This window comes from Cygnus atratus, chromosome 2 (assembly GCF_013377495.2).
Source record: "Cygnus atratus isolate AKBS03 ecotype Queensland, Australia chromosome 2, CAtr_DNAZoo_HiC_assembly, whole genome shotgun sequence".
Taxonomy (NCBI): domain Eukaryota; kingdom Metazoa; phylum Chordata; class Aves; order Anseriformes; family Anatidae; genus Cygnus; species Cygnus atratus.
This window is the reverse complement of record NC_066363.1, coordinates 69,578,063-69,599,892: the sequence shown is the minus strand read 5'-3', so window position 1 is coordinate 69,599,892 and position 21,830 is coordinate 69,578,063. Positions and strand designations below refer to the sequence as shown.

Here is a 21,830-nt window from a genome sequence, read left to right as displayed (position 1 = left end):
GACAGCCAGGGATAGAGCATCCAGATTTTTATTACAATTCATCTCTTGCCTGACGCAACACAAAGCTATGCAGCGATTCAAGATCTCTCGTTCCGTTGTGTTCGCTGACTTTCTTTCCACCTCGGAAGAGCAGAAGTGTAGGATAACCGCGTACCTTCAAAAAGACACACACACACAAAAAAGAAACTTGTCACTAATTTCCAGACTTACTGGTATTTATCCGACTCTGAAAAGCCACCAAACCACTCTAAACCAATAAAACATTTCAATTAAATAACAAAGAAAAAAAAGAAAAAAAAAGAATTTTCACTGCCAACTGCAATTTTTAAAAATTTTAAGTGGAAAAATACATGGTCCTCTAGGCTCTTCCAACAGCAACTGGAATGCCAGCTCCAGCCTTTGTCTTCAACTGTCTGGCTACCAACTCTAAAAGCCATCTTTTTTTCTAGGAACAGGACTATTCAATGACTACCACAATGGCTTTGGTGGTTTCACAGTGGGATGGTTCTTAAATTAGGGACTTCTTCACCTTCATCCAATAGTGAGAATGATCAAATCCAAGCAAACTATCCAGGAAAGAAAGTGTGTTACTTGTGCTGATCTCAACCACCTTTTTTCCTTTGGACTAGCTGAGAACCCAGTTTCACTGTCACTAGGCACCCACAACCCAGCAGCCAGCTAGGCTGCACGCTGGAGCCTCTAACATTTGGAACACAATACTAATTCATTTCCAGGTCTTTCACACTTACAGAAAATCTGCTGCAGACATTACGTTCCACGGTGCAGTCTACTTCTGCTATTTTGACATCAGTCAAACCTGGAAATTGCTCTTTGGCAAGGTTCTCCCAAGTTGGAGCCAAGTTCTTACAGTGACCACACCTAGAAACAAAGAGAGAGAGAGAGATTTGTTTAGCAGATACACCTTCTCGTTTATCTCTACTGTCTTATTGCAATATCTGCAAGTTTAACTAGCTGCCTTTCCTATCCCCAAATGATTTAGGCCTCCAACTCCCTTGCACTATTATGTCAGTAAATGAGCTAAGAAAACAGAAGTGAGTGATTTCATGTAAGTTCAGCACTGAAGTTGTTCCTGGCCTTCATTTGTCTCTTCTGGAATGGTATTCTAGATGTCAGCACATTAACATTTTACTCTACAGAGGAATACGAAACCAAATAAAGATGAGCACAGAGAATGCTTAAATGAATGTTAAGATCATGTAGAAATGACTGTGTTTTAGACAAGGTACAGAATGCCTGTAGTACAAATTAATTTTTTTAAACAATGACTGAGGTAACTAGTAGTTTAATTTACTTTTCCACTTAAAAGGTACAAACTTCCTGGAAAGAACTTCACTTTCAAGTTTATCCACTACCACTGTACTTTCGGGTAGAGCCAAAATGGAGTTGTGTGGTAGTCCGTAAACTTCACTTAGCAGAAAGAAAAAAATATCAGATCCTAGTCTGATTTGCATTACATATGGAATTATCCCAGTGATATCACTGATAACACCAAAAAAAGCCTATTTCTACTTCATTTCCCGATGTTCCAGAATAAGTAAATAGAGTAACTTGAGAATGTGGTCCACAGAGTACACACAGTGAAACACTAGTGTCAAAAGAGAAAATGATACTGTAAAATGGCAGGCATTATAGTGAAGTATTAATTTTGTTTATATTTTTAACTTGGCCAAGCCAAGTTCATAACTTGAACTTCTTAAACTGCCTTCAAGAAGTATTCCCAAAGTGCTTTAGACTTTAAGACTGCATTGCTCATTCTATTCTAACCCAGCTGCACCTTAATTGGGTAATTAGAACAGCCCCGTAATTGCCCTAAGGCCAGATCAGGGCATTTACAAAAAATAATAAACGATGTCTCTGCAAAAGTTTTCTTAATACAAGCCTGTGTATATTTAAACCACCATGTTAATGTACAACAGTATAATAGCATTTCTGACCATGCACAATACTACTAGAACAGGATGACTTTTATGCTTACTACGCAAGTTAACATTAATATTTTTCCAAAACTAACTGAAGAACAGAACTAGCAAGCAACATAATAGTGTTTGCTGAGCCCAACGTAAGTTAACCAACTTGGAAGAGAAAAAGGGCATTCATATGCACTGCACTGTAACTGCATACATAAGCATGACATTGAGAGCTAAAACTAGGATACCAGCTACATAAATATACTTAATATTTTCCTAAACGGTGGCTTTCTGAACAGTGTGGCCAGGGAGAACATACTGGTTAAGAACTTGGTTCTCTGCAATGCATCCTGAACCACCATCTCTCAGCCTGCCATTTCTGGGAGCCAACAACGCCCCATTAGAATCTCACAAAGGGGATGATGGTTAAGTTGCCATGCTATTGAGAAAAATTAACTTAAAAGGGAGTATATATCTTTATATCCAACTTTGCCAGAAGATTCTCAGATGATGAACTACATCTGCCAACAAGCAGAAATCAAACTAGCATCTTTCTGCTTTGTGCACAGGTATAAACTGAATTTAACAGCCAGTTCTGCTGGTGGTGTAGTACAACAGGCACAGAATCAATCTCAATACCCCACAGTGCACAGAAAGGATAAAGGAATTGAATGAAGAGCAGTGAGCATGAAGGGGTGTGGGATAAGGGTGGTTTCCTAACACAATGGTGGCAGATACTTTCCCATATTCAAAAGCAGACCTTTCAGACATAAAAGAACATGGAAGTGGCTCTCAAGCAGCAAACCACGCTGCAGTAAAAGGGAAAAAAGACGGGAGAAGAACTGCATCACTCAGATTATGTAAAAATCAAACTTCCCCTGATACTTCTAGCCTACAGTCAGAAACATGGTTGGGCCTACTGGCACAATTAAGAAACAATATTTTGATATTCATGAGTACATTTAAAAATGGGTTGCATTTGCCTGCGTTGCTTTGTAATAGCGGTCTTCTGCCACCACAAACAAAAGATCTTTCTATACTCTTCAAGTCCTCTCATTAAATGGCTAGTGATGAAATCAGATACTGAAATTAAGCTTAATTTTCTTTTATCCCCCTACACTAGGTTTCTTTTACTGGCTAGAAGAGCAGACAATGGATGAGAAAGATGGCAAACAAATTCCCTGAAATTCAATGAAGCACAAATAAGATGAAGTCTATAAACCAGATAAAGCAACTTAAAACTTTTTTTTTTTTTGTCTCAGAAAGGGAATAGTAAGAAAAAAGGGGGGGGGGGGATATTTGTTCTGCGAGTTGGTAATACTGGGGTCTTATGCCAGCTTGGGTCCCAGGCTCTGCTGGATATGCCAGTAATGGCAGAGACCAGATAGGACATGAAGTTTTTTCCCTAGTGCTTTCCACTTGGTGTCTACACCTACACCAGCTGCATCAGTTACTTCAAGAGTAACATCCGTTATCCATAGTTCTACGGCCTGTACCAATTTCCAGGCGCTAAATAACACTTCCAGAAGAGGTTGGTTGTGGCAGGAGAGGTTCCAAAGGCCAGCACGTTCTCCTTTCTCAACCAACACTGCTGATAGCCTCCCTTCAGCTTACCCTAATCAAGGTATAGAAGCACGTTAAGCCTGTGAAGAAAGCTTCACTCTCCTTGTTCCCTGACATTAGCTGGAGTTTGACACAGGAAAGCTTCTCTGTCAGCCTTTCCACAAAGAGGAATCTCAAGAAAGCTAAAAGAGACTGAACATTTTTGCTGTAACTATTGCCAGCATGCACATTCTTCAGTTATTTCACATTTTAGATCCAGACAAATACCATACCACAAAGAACTCAAAAGACCTATAACAACTAATGTACAAACAGCTTAGAACAACAATAATCCTGAAAAATAGGTATAAAAATAGGTGTAAACTTCTTACCATGGAGCATAGAATTTAATAAAGGTGATTCCCCTAGCAATAGTTGCATCGAAGTTTTTTTCAGACAGAGAGAGCACTGCAGCCTGCTTAAAAAAAAATAAAAAAAAAATAAAAACTTTTTGTATGTACAACATTGGCCAAATGAGCTACTTGAGAGGGAAATTCAAACTGGGAAAGATGATGTTATTGATGATATGAACAAGATTAAAAGCAGAATACCTAGCATTTATCCCTTAGCTGCTTTCCTCCCTTAGAGAGTTGTAGAGAAAGACATATTTCACTATGAATCTCACCCGTATTTGCAGAAGCAAAACATCCCTACTTCCAGGGGATTCTGCCTGTAGCCAAACTGATAGCTGTTGGAAAAAAATCACCTTCACACACTGTCATACAAGTGTTTCAAAGGAATAATGCTGAGAGCAGTTGGCATCAAGTCTGCAACGGCCACTGGAGAGTTAGTGTAGGGAGGTATTTACTGCGTAATAGGGATGTCTTGACAGCTGCTCTCCCTCTGCTATATATCCCTGTGCTGCACACACAGAGAAAGCTGTTACCAGAGACACATACTTGCCTGCCAAGGGAACATCACCACACCATACTCACATGGATGCCGTGAAGAATTGTTGCTCCTGATAACATCAGGAGCAATGGGATGGGAGTGAAGGGAGGATAGCATGTTGCTTAAAGGCAGTCTCACTGATTGTATGACAGCACAGAACCAGAACAAACTTCATTTCTGTGTGACACTTTTACGGATGGGAGGGATTCAAAATAAATAAATAAGTGAGTGAATCTCATGCCTGTAAAGGCTTCATATTCAAATGAAAGCAAAGCAAAAAACAAGAGTGCAGCTGAAAGGATTTTCAATTCTACTTTTAACCCTGTAAGAGTTTTATGAAAAGACGCCAAAGAGAGACTTGAAATTACAAATTAAAGGTACTGTATAAACTTTTACTGTAAATGACTGTTAGTTCATCAAATTAAGTTATTCTGTTAAGTTGAAGTGGTATCACCTCTAAAAAATTATTTGTAAACTAGAGATCATACTTAGTCATTAATTACAAAATATTAAATTAATAAAAAATGACAGTAAATACGTATTCCTCTATTATGAGCTGTTCCAAACATCATTTACAATCTAAGATACCAAATCTGCAAAACCCATAAAAAATGTCCTCCCCATAGTAAATATAGTTACATAGTAAAACACATTTCAAAGATGTGTAGATTACTATCAGAATAGCATTGTGAACTATACAACCACAAAACTGAGTGTAATATCGGACAGCTACATTTTAGCTTGGTTTCGTAGGAAAATACAGCTTATGCAACCACTTAATCTGGGTATCTGTTGGTCACCCTGCCTTAATACATCTGGATCATTTTCGAGTAATTTTAGTGAAGTGTGGCTGAACTGCAGTCTCATGGATGTAAAAGTTCAATTTTTGTGAAAGGACTAGCATGTATTTGGCCCATATAATTGGAGAATCCACAATGGGACACACATTTGGAGTCAGAACTCATTGCTTTGCTGCCTGTGGTGCCAGCTGTGGGCTAGCCCCTTGTTTCAAAACTCATGAAAAGAAAAGCAGAACCAAGGTGTCTAAGATGAGCAACCAAGAAATAGGGGCATCCACAGCTGGGGTGTAAAATTGCAAAGACTAACCTTAGTTCTACACTGTATCTACTATTATTTGGCAAAAAATTCCCCCCACAATCTCTTCCTGTTTGCATGTGTGGCGGTGCAATCAAGGCATAAGTGGGAATTTGCATCACATGTGGTTTTTTATTTCTCTAAAAATAGAGAGAAGACTAATTACTTTCTGCATTGTACTAACACCAGCTTGTTAATGTCTTCCAAATATAAGGCCGATTTAAAAAAGTTTTTGAGGGACATGAAAATTGCAAAACTAACATCACTTTTTGTTAGCCACCTTATATAAGATTAGTAACCCACATGGAAAAAGTGAAATGGGAAGGATAATATTCTCTTGTGAGAAACTGAGTATAAACTGTATTTATGTTAATACTATAGACACTTTTTAATTATATAAATTCATTCTACATCACAAGGGAGTGTAAGTCACCATCCTTATTTTCTGGACAGAGTTGTGTTCTCCACGTTTGATAACAAGCTATGCTTTAAAATGATCCCTGATCTTTCAACTTTGCCAATTTTACATTCAGCTGCAAGAAAAATGACAGATGAAAAGCAGAAGTGATTTAAAAAGACAGAAAATTACATGACATGAAGTACAGCTGTGCAGAGGTGATTAAGTTATTCCTGACAATTCCTTGGCAACATTCATAACCCCTGTAGCTCCTACAACCAAGATTAGAGTAAGTCTCCAAGCCCCAAGAGTTTTATTGCCACAGCACACATTACCCTGATACATCTAGATCCGTCTTCATAATCTTTGCTTGTTTGTTGTTTCTGCAGATAGGCTGAAAGAATGGGACAGTGACTTTTTTTAGTGGCTCAGTGCTGTTTGCTGTCTCCTTAGGTTCAAGTGAGAGTCTTGCAAGTGACACTCACCTCCATAGCAACTAAGTATGCTGTCACACAGACAGGTGCCTGTAGTTCAGCACACCAAAAAAGACTGCACTTATGCCACTCTGGCTAAACCACTTATTGCAACCATAAAAAAAAGGAGGCAGGTATTTTTCACATTCTCCAATTCAGCGGGTTAGTAAAAGTATCACTGAGATTTATGGTCTGATTCCACTCATTATTTGCTTTTTTAAAAAGTAGAAAAATATTTGGTACCATTTACATCTAGAAATTTTCAGTCTATCAGAGGGAGAAACACATGGAAGACTTGGACAGGCTGCTGAAACAGTTTGAAGAGTTTCTATACAATTGCAGAGTGCAGGAACACCTACCTCAGCCTGGGGTGGTTCTGCAGGCGGCTGTGGGGCTTCCGTGGGTTTACTTGCTGGTGGTTCTTTCCCAGAGCTCTGTAGTTGGGAATCCACGTACTCCCTTAAGGAATCAAAGTCCCTCTTCCCTTTGTACTGGTCACCCTACAATTATCAAATAGTTTGCAGAAGTGTACGTATGTAGTTAATCTAGCAAATAATTATCAGAAGAACGTAAGATTGCTAACTGTAAACATATTTATAATATGATTAGCTAGCCTTTAAACCTCTCCATGGCATTCTACTCACCCCATGTCTTCAGGATTTGCCATAGATTCTGGCAATAAGCTAAAATTTCTTTTGGAGAAAGGTATTTTAGAAGTGAGCATCTAGAAGTAAATTTCAGAAACTTTTCCACTTTGATCTTTCTCTCCCTCTAGCCAGCATTCTTCATGTTTTATTTTTGTGAACCTAAAGCTCCTGCAAGGAGTAATAAAATACCCATTGCTATCTGGTGGTGGTCTCTGTTACTGTGAGAGCCCTGTCCAATGCAGGAATCTATATCACAAAGGAATTTTAATTTAAAATAACGCGGGAAGCCTGTACCTGCTTGTTTGTATCCATTTCAGCAGAGTGGGGTCAATGCCAATTCATTCCTCCCAGGGCTGCTGCTACCTCTAACCGACATGAATGTTGTGATGCCAGATTTCAGTTATGACAAAGGGGATGATGGTACTATGGACAACAATGCTGGAAGGCTGAAGCAGCCCTCCTCCTCCCCCTCCTTACTGAAAAGTACAATAGCGGCTGAAGAGATTTCCAGGAATCTCTGTGTCACATTATTGGAAAGTTGTTGGACTTGGTTTTGTGTTTTTTTACGTTTAAATGTATTGTATAAGGCAATGAAGGAACATGTGATTCTGATGGCAGTACGTCACCAGGGAATACCAACACTGCCAATGGAGAAAAAACAGTTTGATGTCAACAGAAATATATTGTTCAGACTAACAGCTGAGATTCATCTTGACCAAATACAACAACAGTGATCTGGCTTCTTCTTTCACTTGATTCAAATAAGTCAGAGCAACTTAATCTTCAGTAATTACAAAGGGTCCAAAAAAATGATCTTGCTTGTTGAGAAAAAACACAGCTAACTTTTCTACACTGAGATATTAGTTCTTGCAAAGTGTCATGCCTTTTGTAGCTATTTGAAAAATAAAAATAAAAAGGCTGGAAAATAATTCTGGAGTAACAGCAGAACATTTCTTGTTCTTCAGACTCAATCTATTTACAGACCAAAGTATATCTAACTGAAAATGCCTCTAACCTTGGATGTGCCCCCTTGTCTAACTTGAGCACTCTCTCTGAAGTTACACGTGATAAGTAACACGACTATTTATATACGTTTTGTTCACTGCTGTTCAAGTATACAGTATTTATAAATATTTTACTTTCCCATAACTTCAGAATATTATATTTCTTTGAATTGCTACAAGGAAAAATGTCAACTGGGTGCACGGAACAGCTCTAACTTTTATCTGTGGATCAATTATACCTCTTCCAGTATCAGTCTGAACCTCAAACATCTTCTGTGTCACAAGGGGATTTTCAAAAATGAAACTGATCTTTTTCCCCCCAGGATCTAAGCATAGCCCACGTATTATCCAGGAAAAAATTGTCTGATCTTTTGCTGAGCTTGCAGACTCACCTTTTCACCATTCCTAAACCAGAGGAGTGTGGGATAGCCACGAACTTGGTTGTCAGAGCAGACCTCATAATGCTGGGTACAGTCAACCTACATTTTGAAAAAAAATATAAAACATTCAGTGTATAAAATAGATACGTGTTAAACATCATAGTCTCTCTTATGTTTACAAGTCTCAGAAAAATACATGAACAAGCAATACATGGCTTGGCAAAAGCTGATGCGAAGTACTGTCTTGGGAACAGTTATGTTTCCTTCCAAATAGTGGTTTGGTTATAGAATTGGGAGGCTGTGTGTATGTTTGCTTTTATTTCGGGAGGGATCAAGGAGGGAGGTATGGATAGAAGAAAGTAGAAACAGTAGCAAGGAACAATGGAAATATAATTAAATATCACAGATAAGCACTTGGAATTATCTGAATAAAATTGCTGCAAAGACAACACAAAACACTAATGTGAGAGAGCTTTTAAGTGAAGATTTATTGGCTCATCCATTTTGTAAAAGTAAGACTACTCTTTAAAATCAGAAAAAATGTGAACAGCTACCAAGTTAACTGTATTCCAAGGGAAATTCCAAGTGCACAGCAACATTCAATTCTAATTTGTCATAAAACCATCTAAAGTTACCAGTTCATGATCTTTTTTGAAGCAAAGAAAAAATATAACTTAAGCACTGGAGCCTTTTCTCTAGGCTTGGATTTTGAATTTGACATTAAAAACACTTTGCCTCAGATCACTGAAGATCAGTTCTAAAGATTAAACACAATCCTGCCAGTAGATAGCATTGCTGTTAAGACACTTATTTCTCCAGATTACATGAAGGTCATAGTTCAGCCTTCTTAGAAACAGTTGTGTTTCCTGTTTACTTACAGACCTACAATCTCAACCAACATGTGTTTCAATTAGTTTTGTAAGGTATACAGTTACACAAAATCGACTAGGCATGGGAGACAAATCTCAGTGGCTTTATTCCGCAACAAATATCAGCAACAGTAGCTGTGAACATGACAGACAATTGAATACAACATAAATTTGGGATTTTTAAGATTTTTTTTCTCTGGATAACAGAGAATGGTAACTTCAAGAAAATAATTAAGCTAAGCAATGATTTTATCGGGCATTCCAGGTTCTCAAGAAGTAAATCAGCATATGGACATTTTGTACAAAGAGTATCATAGGAGCATTAGCCTCTGATATTTTACTCTTAGAAGGAATCGTACTTTATATCTACCGGGTCTCAAAAAGTGTATATATATATCTTCTCTAAAGTTTAACCATGCTGATCTGTTCTGTACATCTACAGCATATCTGAATTAGAGAATTTTCAAAAGGCTTTCATGGAAAAAAAAGAAAACACAAAAAAACAAAAGTCAAGCTCATCACCCCTAGTAATAGCCGAAAACCTCATGAGGGCAGAGACGTGAGATTGCCAATTTCTTGTCCCTCTGCAGGACTGACACCACTGCTAACTGTTACGCAGTCTTTCAGATCAGTGGAACCAATCTGAAAGTTTAAGGATATGGAAGCTGAGCCCAGTCAGTTTTCCACTGCTGGCACATACAGGGAGATTTGCAGCATTAGCCACTTGGACTTAGGTATGGGTCAGCAAATAAAGCCAGTAACTGCAATTGCCAGACCACCTCCACACCTCTTGCATAGATGTCTCTCCACGTACAAGTAACAAGTTCCCATGGTAAACACACCACAGAATCTGGTTATCATCCCTAAGGCAAATAGCAAAGCAGGACAAGGTATCAGTTTTTAGGGTGGAAGACCCCCTGAAACCTTTAGAAAGTTCAATGGGGTAAACAGGAAAAATAAAATTAAAAAAAATGTGAAAAATAATTAATCATAAAGAACCCTGTAGGTCTGAAACTTGCTAAGGAATCCAATGCTGTAAAAAGCAAACTACAAGTCACTTTCCTACTCAAAATAAGCAGTTAAGTCTATCAAGTTCTAACAGAGGGGAAGCCTAAGAAAAGAAATCTCAAAATATTATTCCCTGCCTCTGAAATATTTAGACTTTTTCCTAACGCTCTCTGAAAAACAAGGAGCAGTATTTGATGTTTCTAACAAGTCCTTGCTTAAAATGAGGGAGTCCTGTCAATTGCAACAAAACAGACATCTCTTCAAAACAGAGTGAAATATGGAATGTGCAAGAAAAAAATAACTATCTCAAAATTAAAATAGGAACTATGAATATAAAAGGATTTAAGAGCTGACAAAGAAAATGACTGTTATTTTTAAAATCACAGAACGAATATCATGATACTTGAATGAAACATTCATTCGCATAAAACACGTTTTCAGATTAAGAAAAGGTTACTTCACTTACCTTGCCAATCTTTACACTTTCTGAATGTTCAAAGGCTTGAGCCAGCTGCTCCCACATTGGGGCCAAAGCCTTGCAATGACCACACCAAGGAGCAAAGAATTTGATAAAGTGATTACCTTTGAAGTCAAAGAAAAGAAAAAAGATGTAACCCATTTGAAATTAATTTGGCTGCCATTAATGGCTAGGTATTAATCTCAGTCTGCAAATTTATCATGGTATTTCCTGAGTTAAAGATAGCGAATACTGTGAATAAAAGGCCAGGGCAAAATATTTCAGCAATTAGGTTTTCGATATTGTACACAGTCCCAAAGCGTTGCCAATTTCCCTGAAAATTCAAACAGCTTCACAACCTCAAGCCAACAAATGAGATATTAAAACTATGGCATTTTTAACCTTACCACTTGCTAGAACGTCTAATTCTGTTACATCAATCACTTCCCTATTACAAAGTAGAAAGAACCACCAAGTAGCATGTATTTATAACAGCATAAATCCAAGTAAATATTAGATTTCAACTTACAGATCTCTAAGCAAACACCACTGCACTGAGTCCCTGAGCTACCTAACTAATTTTGTTCAGCTTTCAATGCACCCTCTTTCTGCCCTGCTCTTTGCATTTTCACGTTAACTATTCAGAAAGCGCTGTACAGATTCCATGAATAGAAATTTCTTTGTAGAATTTCATAGTGTTTCATAGAGAGGAGAGTCTCTGTACTATCTCATACTAATGCTTCATTTAAAAGTGTTATCTTAATTGCAGAGTAGCAGAATATGTAATTTCCTTCAATTAGAATCACTATTAATTCAAGATGCTGCATGCTTTTGCACACATCAAAGCAATGCTCTGTTAATGCAAAATAAAATGAAGTTAATTAAAACAAGAAAAAAAATAATTTGAAGGAAAAAACAGCTATTGTGGGAAAACTCTTTTTAATAGAATTATAATCCTTTGAAGACTACTTTGGGGCTGATATTACTAGAATTTCTTTCTAGTTTGAGGGCTTGTTCACAGAAGAATGACAGATGAAAAACACCAGAAAAACACTACGAAATGTGAACTGCAATAGTTTACTCTAACTTGTCTATTCTGCATCAGGAATACTTTCATACTGATTGACTTGCTTTGCTTTGGTCACGTAAAGAGCATACTGAAATTTCTTATGAAGAAATTAAGAACATCTAGTCAAAATCATCTATTCTGTATCACATACTCTGTGATATACTCTCTTCTCTGATAGAAAAAAAAAATTCTTTTATCCCTAGAGCACAAAAAATGTAGAGGTAGACTATTTTTAAGAACAAAAGTAAACCTTCCAAGCAGAACTGCTAAGCCTCCAGCTAAATTTAAGCACTGAACTTTCTGTAATTGACGTTCAGAGACAACAAAAGCTTTACAGATGGTTATAAACCTGATCAACTCTTGGGTATCACCATAAGAATACCTCCTCCACTGGTGTATGAATGCCAATGGATACAGCTTAAAAACATTTACACATACACTAAACTTAACAATTGACACTATCTTCTCAGACTGTAAACTTGTTTAATGCTCAGTGTGTCCCTGATGGTGGAGAGAAGAATCCATAAAGAATTTTCATGTAATTCTCTGTTAAGCCACACAGATGGGGAATTTTTTTTTAAGTTCACTGCACAAAACGTTCCTTTACACTTGACAATATTTCTAATTAATTAATGGTTAGCTTAGTAAGCTTTAGTATCTATCTCACTCGTGTTATCACATGGGCACAGACCATATATCTGGCCTTAACTGTACTGTCTTCTGGAATACTGTTCTTAAATTTTCTCATGGTGTGCAATGCGTAATTAAACTACAGCCTTTTTACACAGTGTGTAGTTTCATCCTCTTTTCATTAGGTGTTACTGGAAAATAAAGTGGGAAGGAAGTACCTAGAAAACTAACATTTCTGTTGCATACTTCCCACTAGTTATGTCTCTGTAAGCAGGTATCTTGTGCTTATGAAAAAACAGTTACCTTCTGCTATGTGCATCTTGAAATTGTCTGCTGAGAGTTCATACATTCCCTGCTTAGGTTCAGTGGCTTTGGGTGGTTCCGCAACAGCTTCTGGATCCTATTCATGAGAAAAGTTAATTTGTATTTGCCTCATTCAGTAAATGCACAGTATTTGATTCCTGTATCATGCCGTTCTGTGGTAGTGTTATAAACCCTGCACTCTGAAAATTTAAATTCCTAAAGCTATCTTCCCAATTTATCTTGATTTAGGTATCTTAATATTTCCTAGCAAACTATTACTTGAAAGCAAAATGCAAAAATAGTGTACCAAGTAGAAAAGACACAATAAAACAATTACTGGAATAAGTCTTTCACTGTGCTGTAGTACAGTCACACTCCACAGTAATTACTATGGCATTTGAAACATCACCATATATTAATATGTTTAGATTACTTTACAGCTTCGTGTATCAGCCACAGCTGCTGATGTTTCAAAAATACCACCAGTTTTGGTGGTATTTTCGCTATTTAAAAATAGGTAGTGAAAAAGCTATTTTCTGCTGCTCTAATGCAGTAAAGAGGACCTAATGGTCCTGTGAAGGTAGCAACAACAGAAAAAGTGCGAATACTTTATAGGTAAGTTGCAGCAAACTCATTGGCACTTGGCAAAAGCAAAAGACGACTTTCTAGATACTAGGTGAGAACTGGAAATAATCATTTAAAAACTGCAAAGTAAATTTCTATTTCTTAGTTTAGGATTTAATGCTTAGCTATTAAAAAAGATCACAATTTCTTTTATTTGAATATAAATGTTCAAACTGTGACCAGCAATGACTGTAGATTTATATTGATTAGAAACAGCTATTACAAAGTTAATTTTAGGCAAGTTAACAAAGTTAATTTTAGGCAAGGCTTACCTAATATATGCAAGTACTAAACTCCTAGTTTTCCCTAGTGATGATACTAGTTTAACTTACTTAACTGATTATTTAAAACCCTTTCTGTAGGCTACAACATTATCAGCTAATAACTGAGCTAAAGACAGCATCGCATGTTGTTAAGAGGAAATTAAGCCCAATATAAATGCAGTTTATCCTGGATTACAGCTAAATTGCTTTTCTTACTCTAGAGACATTATAGACTACTGGTGTTAATGGAATTTACACAACGAATTGTATCTTAAAATGTCAAAATGCTAAACATTAAAAATTGCACTATGTACTTTAGCTTTAAATATAGGAACCAAGGGCAGGTCATAGGATGACAGTTTTAATTATTATTCTGATATACGTGGAAACTGTTCCGTATTGTTACTACCACCAGACTTTTATACTCAGGAGCATATTTCCCCATAGTGAGGGAAACCTAACCTATAGACATGACAGATCAGCAAGTCTGCAGAAGGAAATGTTTCCTTTTCCTATTCCCATTTCACTTACAGATGGTTCCTCATTTAGTTTTTCCAACATCCAGTTTTCCAGTGCCTGGAGGTCTCTAGGGCCTTGGTATTTCAGAGGTTCTTGTCCTGGTTTAAGCAGCTTTAAACTAAAGGATTAAAATGTAGAAAAGAGTGAGATAAAAATTTTTGCACATGAAACATTCCGAGAGTGTTAACATACTTTACTAATTCACAGCAATTGAGGCTTAACAGCTTTCTTGACTATTCACATCAGACTGAAATCTCTCCCAGCTAGAAAGAACATGTCCACAACTTAAGACACCTTTTCATTCCCATGTAAGCTTTTAAAGGGGATTTTAAAAATAGCGAACAGAAATGCCATGTTAAAAATCAACATATCTTAATATTACTTTGACCAATAAGCAAGAGCAAATAAAACACTGCAGAGTTCAGGTCTGGGGATAATAGTTATGCTTATGAATCCTATTTCAGTTTGCCAAAAAAGCATTATTTTTGTTTTGCTCTCCCCTCTCCTTCACCAAGGGAAAAATATACAAAGCCTACTTTCCTAGTAATTTCCTTCTCATGTTTTGTTTCCCATTTCTTTTCATGTATTATTAAACTGATTAAAAACACACTGAAACAAGTCAACACAAAAGTACTGTATATTGTAATACAAAAGATTCAAGACTTCATGACTATATCATTTAATAATTGCTGTCAAAACTTTTCCATAAACTACCCAAAGCTTTTACTATTAAATATTTTAGTTAAAATTGGAAATGCATTTGCTAAAGGGACAATACCAAACTTCTGACCTAGTCTTATCTTTTAAAGCAAATCATAATTAGTTTCAATCACTGCTGTCACCCAGATTCAGCTTCCCTTGCCAAGCTGTTATTTTGCACTACATTTTCTTTTTTTTTTTTTTCCCCCCCTTCTTTAAATGCTTTTGCTCTCTGCTCATTCCACAGGTTGGGAAAAATGAACACATGAATATGTTGAAAAAGCCACATAATGCAAGTAATATTACATATCCATTACATATCCAAAAATGATAATACATATCCATTAGTTTTTTTCTTACTCAAAGTCTCTGCCATTCATTCTATTTTATAAGGAACAGCACCACAATATAAACTATTCAAATACACAAACACAACCAGTGTTTGCTTCTGGGCATATTAAAATAAAGTTGCAAAATTCATTGTTTCTTGATATTTCTAGTGGAACTAAGCCACAAATTGCCCTTAAGAACAATTCCTACTTCAGTGAGGACTTTGCTATTTGTAACTCTCAACTTGTAATCAGTGGCACTCATCTGTGTCAAAGCAAGCGTAGCCATGAGTGTATGTCAAGTTCAGTCCATTGCTGGGGTCAGCAGTAACACTAGACAAAGTCAGCCAAGAGAAGGAAAAACATAGGCTGAGGAAGGGCTATGGAAGACTACATTCTCCATTTACCCACTAAGATGAGTTACTAGCAAAGCAGTTGAATCAATTTTTTCAAGAAGCTTTAAAGAAGACACAAATGAAAAAAATCCCCTTGCTCCTTTTTAGCAGGGAAAAAGGGAGTACAGGTATCCGACTCAAAAGCACTAACTAGGCTGACCTCTCATAGATGTTCTAGATCATGTTCTGCCTATCTAAGCTGAAGCAGTAAGATGTTTATCGCTTTTAACAGGATAAGCATAAGCACCTTAAACTCCAACTGAACTTCTCCCAGGTCAGTATAAGCAAAATTACCCAGAAAAGTCTGTACATCACCACTGCTATGCTAAATTCTGCTATTAATTTATAATTTTATGAGGACCCAGGTCCCTCAAAAATTTAACAGATCACCCATACATTAATTAAGAATGGTGCAGTGTACTGACAAACTTGTGACAAATTATTTTTTAAAAGACCATTAACTAGTTCTTTTTGGTTAGATAGACCAGACCAGTTCTATCATGCACATCACGGCTGCGTAATGTACTATTGCTTGAGAAAATGGTACTCTAGGAGAAAAAGTGGACAATTCTGGACTTTACTTAAACAGTCAGGACATGAAACAGTTTCTTCAACAGAAAAAAAAGAGTAAGAGTAGTATACATCACATGATACTTGGCAACATGGTAAAAGGGCTTAAATTGAACATAGATGAGATCCAAAATGCTACATAGAAAAATACCAAAAAATAGAGCTTAGAAGTTATCTTCAACAAGTTGGCAGAGGATCATGGAAAACCAAAAAAGAAAGAAACAGGACCAGACCTCCTTTTATACTTACGTAGGGTATCCTCGGACACCAAATTCAGAGCACAGTGGAGCATCTGTGGTACAATCCACTTTAACAACATAGACCTGTGGGTTTTCCATGTTGTTGTATTTATCTCCCAAATCATTCCAAGTTGGCTGCAGACGCTGGCAATGTCCACACCTGCGACAGAATGAACAAAATATTTTCAAGTAGCTGCTCTGTTTAGAGGGCAGTGATTCGATGGAGAAGTCATACACAGAACAGTCAAAGATTTTGATAAATTTAAAAATAGTTAAGTTGGAAATCTTCCATACTGAAGCACCGTTACAGTAAGTAACAGCAAATACTACTATGCAATGTAGAACAACATTGCAAACACACCTTGTAAAAAGTGTCAAGAGAAAGCCTATTGAGCACCCTCTGAACTTAGTGAAGCTATTAAGAAAAGCTCTCTGCATCTTCCAACCGTCTAGAAAAAAATCACGTGAGGCTGTCCAGCTTTCTTAATTCAACATTTCAAAATACTGTTTTTTTAAGCAGCAGGCAAGAAGTTCAGGGTTCGTAGTCTCTTTGCAAGTCTCTTTGTGTACATCACTGGAATTGTAACTCATGAGTCATATAACACATCAGGCACTAAAATCTCAACAGGGTTTCTCAAAATCCTCCAATGCTGTGTTTTGCCCCTGCAGCACACTATAAACTATGTTTGCATATACACGGAAAAGTGGCCTACTACAGTTGCTGTTAACAGCAACTCTCTGGAAGTAGAAAATGGCTATTATTCTTCTCATTAATTTTCTAGTAGTTCTAGCCATTATAGCAGTACCCTATTCCTGTAAATAACTATGATGAAAAATGTTACGGAATGCATTTTCATTTCTCTTAATAGCTGCTTTTGCCAATCCTTCAAGACATCTAGAAATACATAATTGGATTAACTGAAAACATTTTCAACCTGGCAGTTTGAAAGCTGTTTTTGCCCTTGAAATGACCTAGAAAGTCTACTTTTTAAAGCAGCAATTAAAACAGCATTAGGACTCAAAAGTAAATTACTTCTTAGTCTCTCCAAAGATCCCATTTAAAAATTTCACGTATGCAGATGGTTTTGAGTCCATTTATAGAAAAGCTGCATGGATACACACCTTTCCACAGGTACCCTGATATCATTAACACAAAATAAAACCAACTTTCCATCTTAACAAGGTTGTTGCAGTTGGTTGGAGGGGGTAACATATTCCCGCTATGTGGAGGAATATGACCTTCCATATGATCTCATTCTGAACTGTAATGGTGAAGGAATACAATGCACTACTACTAAAATTAAGTATTCCTTAAATATTTAACTTCAGACTGAACTCCCTCCACAATCAACTCGTCATGGAGCTTGAAGAGGAGAATTTTGGATTCTCTGGTCCCCTTCCCTAATGGCCGTGGAAATTTTAAACATAATGAGTACTGCCCGGTGATATAGAACTGAGGGTGGAAATCTGTCAGGAAATTTCAAGTAATAAACCTTCTTTTTTAAGCACAGAACAGAGCTGCCTTATCCATATTTAACACTGTGATCTCTGCTATATGCAGTTCCCCACTCCCTTCCTTCTTCAGATTATATGAGCTGAAATTGAAAATAAAGCACGAAAAAGATTCATATCTGAATCAGTAACTGACTTGTTAGTCATTCTTGGTTTTCATATAAATTCAGTATTACATGTAAGGAAGCAGAATGCAAGACAGTCCCTGAAAGATTTTTTCTAGAATTCATAAGGTGTTGCTACGAACAACATAAAATCGAGAAGTCAAAAACAAAGAGAGCAAGACCACGTAACGTGTCCCTCTTAGGCCCATGTACCTACACAGTCATTTGTTGCTATCACTCCCTATTAATCAGTGGGACTGGAGAAACAGCTAGTTTTCCCACTGGGGATGGCAGATACCTGGGAGTCAATGAGGAGCCCTGCTATTCCTTCCCTGCATGGACTAGGGAGGTGCAAGAGTTCATAATCTCAGCATAGAAACATAAATGAAGATCCGAAAGAGACTGGCACCGCTATAGGAAAGATCCAGCTTGCTGGAAAAACAAACAAAACAACAACAAAAACTCTTCTTCTTTTATACTACTAACATTAGGAGGTGAAAAGACATTTTTTGTAAGATTTTGGAGATAGGTTGCTCATTTTAACTCAGAGCAACCACGTACCACAATTGCTTGTGCCTGGAGATTATTTTGCTGCATCAGTACCTCCAGAATACCATGCTGCTTTACCTAACGCAGACAGATCAGCGTTCTGCTTATATTATCAGTGCTTCTACCCTAGAAGACCTGATGGTGGATTTCCTGGGCTATGAGAAGTTAGTGTGCAGCAAGGACATTTTTGGAGGTCACCAGTACAGCTACAGTTCTGCAGTTAGCTAGGGCAGCTTCATAGCAAGACACAGTGCAAATCATTACCCAATTAAAAAAGGTCTGTATGCCCGAGGATAGGTATAATTGTACAGGCAGCAAAGGACCAGTCCCCTCTGGACAAATGAGTACAGACAAGATAAAATCCAGTCAACAGAGTTCAATTCAACCACAACAAACTGTGGTAATCAAGTCTGCTTCAGCTCAGTGGACTTCCAGAGTATGTTGAAAAGACCTATACTGGCCAAAATAAAGCAATGAACCTACTCCTTTGAGACTCAGTCCAACTAAGGAATCAGTGAAACCTCCTTTCTCTGTAGGCATGCAATTGGCATGGCTAAAATTTTAAGAATATCTACTTCCACTTGTTTGTGGTTCTGTCCCTTGCCAACTGTAGATAGAAAGGAGGACAGCCTGATGATGAAAAATCTTAGACATCTGATGGTAAATGACTTGGAGTACTCTTTATTTTTTGGTGTAGCTCACCGTATTTGAAACAAATGCAAGACGTCATCTGTACTGTTGCTACCAAAAGGGTGTGTGAGGCCTGTGGAGAAGTTTGTTTCAAGAATTCTGTATTAAAGAGTTTTGCTCTGTCCAACTCAACTCATTGCTAGTATTCATTATCTAACATCAGCAGCACCTGTAACAATCCGAAAGAAAATTCTAACTGAATTTGCTTGCTAGGCCTCTCCCTCACACCTACAGGGAGCACTGACAAAATGTGTGCATTGGTGAGAAGCATTAGGAGATGTGCACATTAGAATCACCTAGGAACAGGGCAGGAGGTTCTAATATAGACTCCAGGGCTGTCAAACCATCATATGATCCCACTGATGACAAAACTACTGGTGTATCTAAGCACCTTTTCTGAAGCATGTGGATGTTCCCTCTTTCCTTCTCTTCCCCTTGAACCTGAAACCTGGACCTGTTGCTGCTGGTCAAGAGGAGTGTGGAGTTCAGACTCAGGCCCTGGAGCTGAAACCCAGAGATGTTGATGAGGCCTGCTAAAGGCGAGAGTAACAAACACAGAAGCTGCAACGAGTCTGGCAAATGACGCAGCTCCCTCATGCTCGTGTTGGGCAGAGATCCTCAGCCCTCCCAAGGGCACAGAATGGTCCAAGTTTGCAAGACCAGAGCTCTCTCTGATGCACTCTGAGGACAGAGCATATGCTAGACTCTGCAACAGCCTACTTGGCAGAGGGTCTCCTATAAACTGTGTGCCAAGACAAAAGTTCATCTGGTTTTACGGATGCCTGTGAAACGGTCAGTCAAAGTTTGAGGACACAAAGATATTATCACCTGAGAAGAGACCAGAGCAGAAGCACTGCTGCTCTGCATAGGAATTTCTTTGACCTTATTCTCAGTCAAGGGTCCTTTGCTACCAAGATGGGCTTCCTCCACTTTTGTGATCTTCAAAGGAAGACATCTGCTCTTTCAAGCTTTTGCTTAATGTCTCTGTATGGCATTAACAAGTTGATTGCAATAACAAAATAAATTAAGCAGTTTTTTCAGTTTTGAAAGGGAATCCTTTTCTAGCATTCATTTCAAGTAGCAGCATGACACACGTATGCCTCAATGGCACCATGTACCAACAGGCTAGCTTAGGATTGAAATGTGTCTTGCAAAGACATAATTTCATTAACTTCACCTAAATTTAAGAAAATTTGGAGATGGGGAACACCTACAACAAAACTCCTGATAACTCTATTAGTATCAGTAAGTCAGAAACAGATTTTTAAAAAATGGTAGGAGAAGAGATGAGGAAAAAAGATGAATATGAGCAACTGCTGGAAATGTGCAGAGGTAAGGGATACTGTCCTCTTGATAGCTGTAATATCCAACAAAGCCCTGTTGTCAAAGTCTTCTCAACTATTCTTGTGTGAGGTGTACCAGCCTAGGGCAAAATCCCAGCAGATGTCTCACAGATGTGACAATTCCAGCTCTGATAACGTGCTACAGTGACCTGTGGCTTCGGGGACACCATGCCACCCTTTCTACTGCTTTTGTAGCACACTTAACCTTTTATTTGCCAGAGCAGAGAGCACACAACCTCTTCAAGAAAGTATCTGCAAGGCCAGAGGAACGGGGAACAGGTAAGTCTGCAATTTCTAAACACTGCTATTACAAAACCCGCCTGCTCTCGCTCTCAGCAGCACCCCCTGAAAGCTGTGCACTGGGAGGGCCGTGAGGAGCCGGGGTGCCTCGTCCCACAGCAGCGGCCGGGACTGTGCCAGCCCGGGGCCGTTCCGGGTGACAAACGCGCAGCTCCGCAGCTGGGCCGGGCCGAGCCGGGCCGGGCCCTCCGTCGCCGCCGGCCGCCATTTCACGCGCGCCGCCCCCCGGCCCCGGCCAAGCCCACGGGGCTCAGAGAGCGCCCCTGGTGCCTCCCCACCGGCTCCTCCACGCCGTCCCGGCTGCCTCCCGCCGCCACGTCAACGGGGGAAGAGGCGGGCGGGGAGGGCGCCGGGCCGGGCCGGGCCATGCCGAGCCGAGCCGGGCGTTGCAGGGCACGGCACGGCACGGCCTCCCGCCCGCCCGCCGCTCAGGATACCCACCACGGGGCGAAGAACATGACGAAGTGCGGGGCGGCAGCGACGCCGTGCCGCAACATCTCGGCGCTGTAAAGGTGCTGCCTGTGCGGCTCCGGCTCCTTCCCCGACTCCGGCTCGGCTCGCCCCGGCACGCCGCAGAGGACGGGGCCGAGAGCAGCCCAGGACAGGAGGCGCCACCAGGCCGGGCCGGAGCGCAGTGGAGCCATGGCAGCGGCGAGCGGCGAAAGCCCCGGGCGGCGGCCGCCGCCACCTCCTTCTTCCCTCCCTCTTTCCCTCCTTCCCTGCCCGCCCCTTGCCAGCCCCCGCCTCTCGCTACCGCCCTCGAGCAGCCCCGGCACGCAGACCCTCGGGCTGCGGACACGCGTTTCGTTACTTCTATGCTTGGGGGATGCCACGGCCAATAAGTAATGGTGGTGGCCAGCAGTGGTGGGAGATGAGCGGTGTGGGAGAGCTGCGAGGAGATGGGTGGGTGGCTGCACGTCTCGTTAATTGCGGTTTGGGTT

The 21,830-nt window shown here is 39.3% G+C and overlaps 1 protein-coding gene across 2 annotated transcripts; it reads right to left on the bottom strand.

The window, feature by feature from the left end:
* Positions 1-12: 12 nt before the first annotated feature.
* Positions 13-21,616, bottom strand: TXNDC5 (thioredoxin domain containing 5). 2 transcript variants are annotated; one of them, XM_035560249.2, is made up of 10 exons: positions 21,331-21,616; positions 16,402-16,551; positions 14,172-14,277; positions 12,754-12,850; positions 10,761-10,876; positions 8,430-8,516; positions 6,746-6,886; positions 3,863-3,945; positions 750-879; positions 13-154 (listed from the first exon to the last, which is right to left on the bottom strand). In XM_035560249.2, the coding sequence occupies exons 1-10, from the start codon at positions 21,531-21,533 to the stop codon at positions 32-34; spliced, it is 1,236 nt and encodes a 411-aa protein (XP_035416142.1). In that variant the 5' UTR covers positions 21,534-21,616; the 3' UTR covers positions 13-31. The 2 variants fall into 2 exon arrangements, with proteins under 2 accessions (XP_035416142.1, XP_035416141.1); XM_035560248.2 differs by having other exon boundaries at positions 3,863-3,948; positions 21,331-21,615.
* Positions 21,617-21,830: the final 214 nt, after the last annotated feature.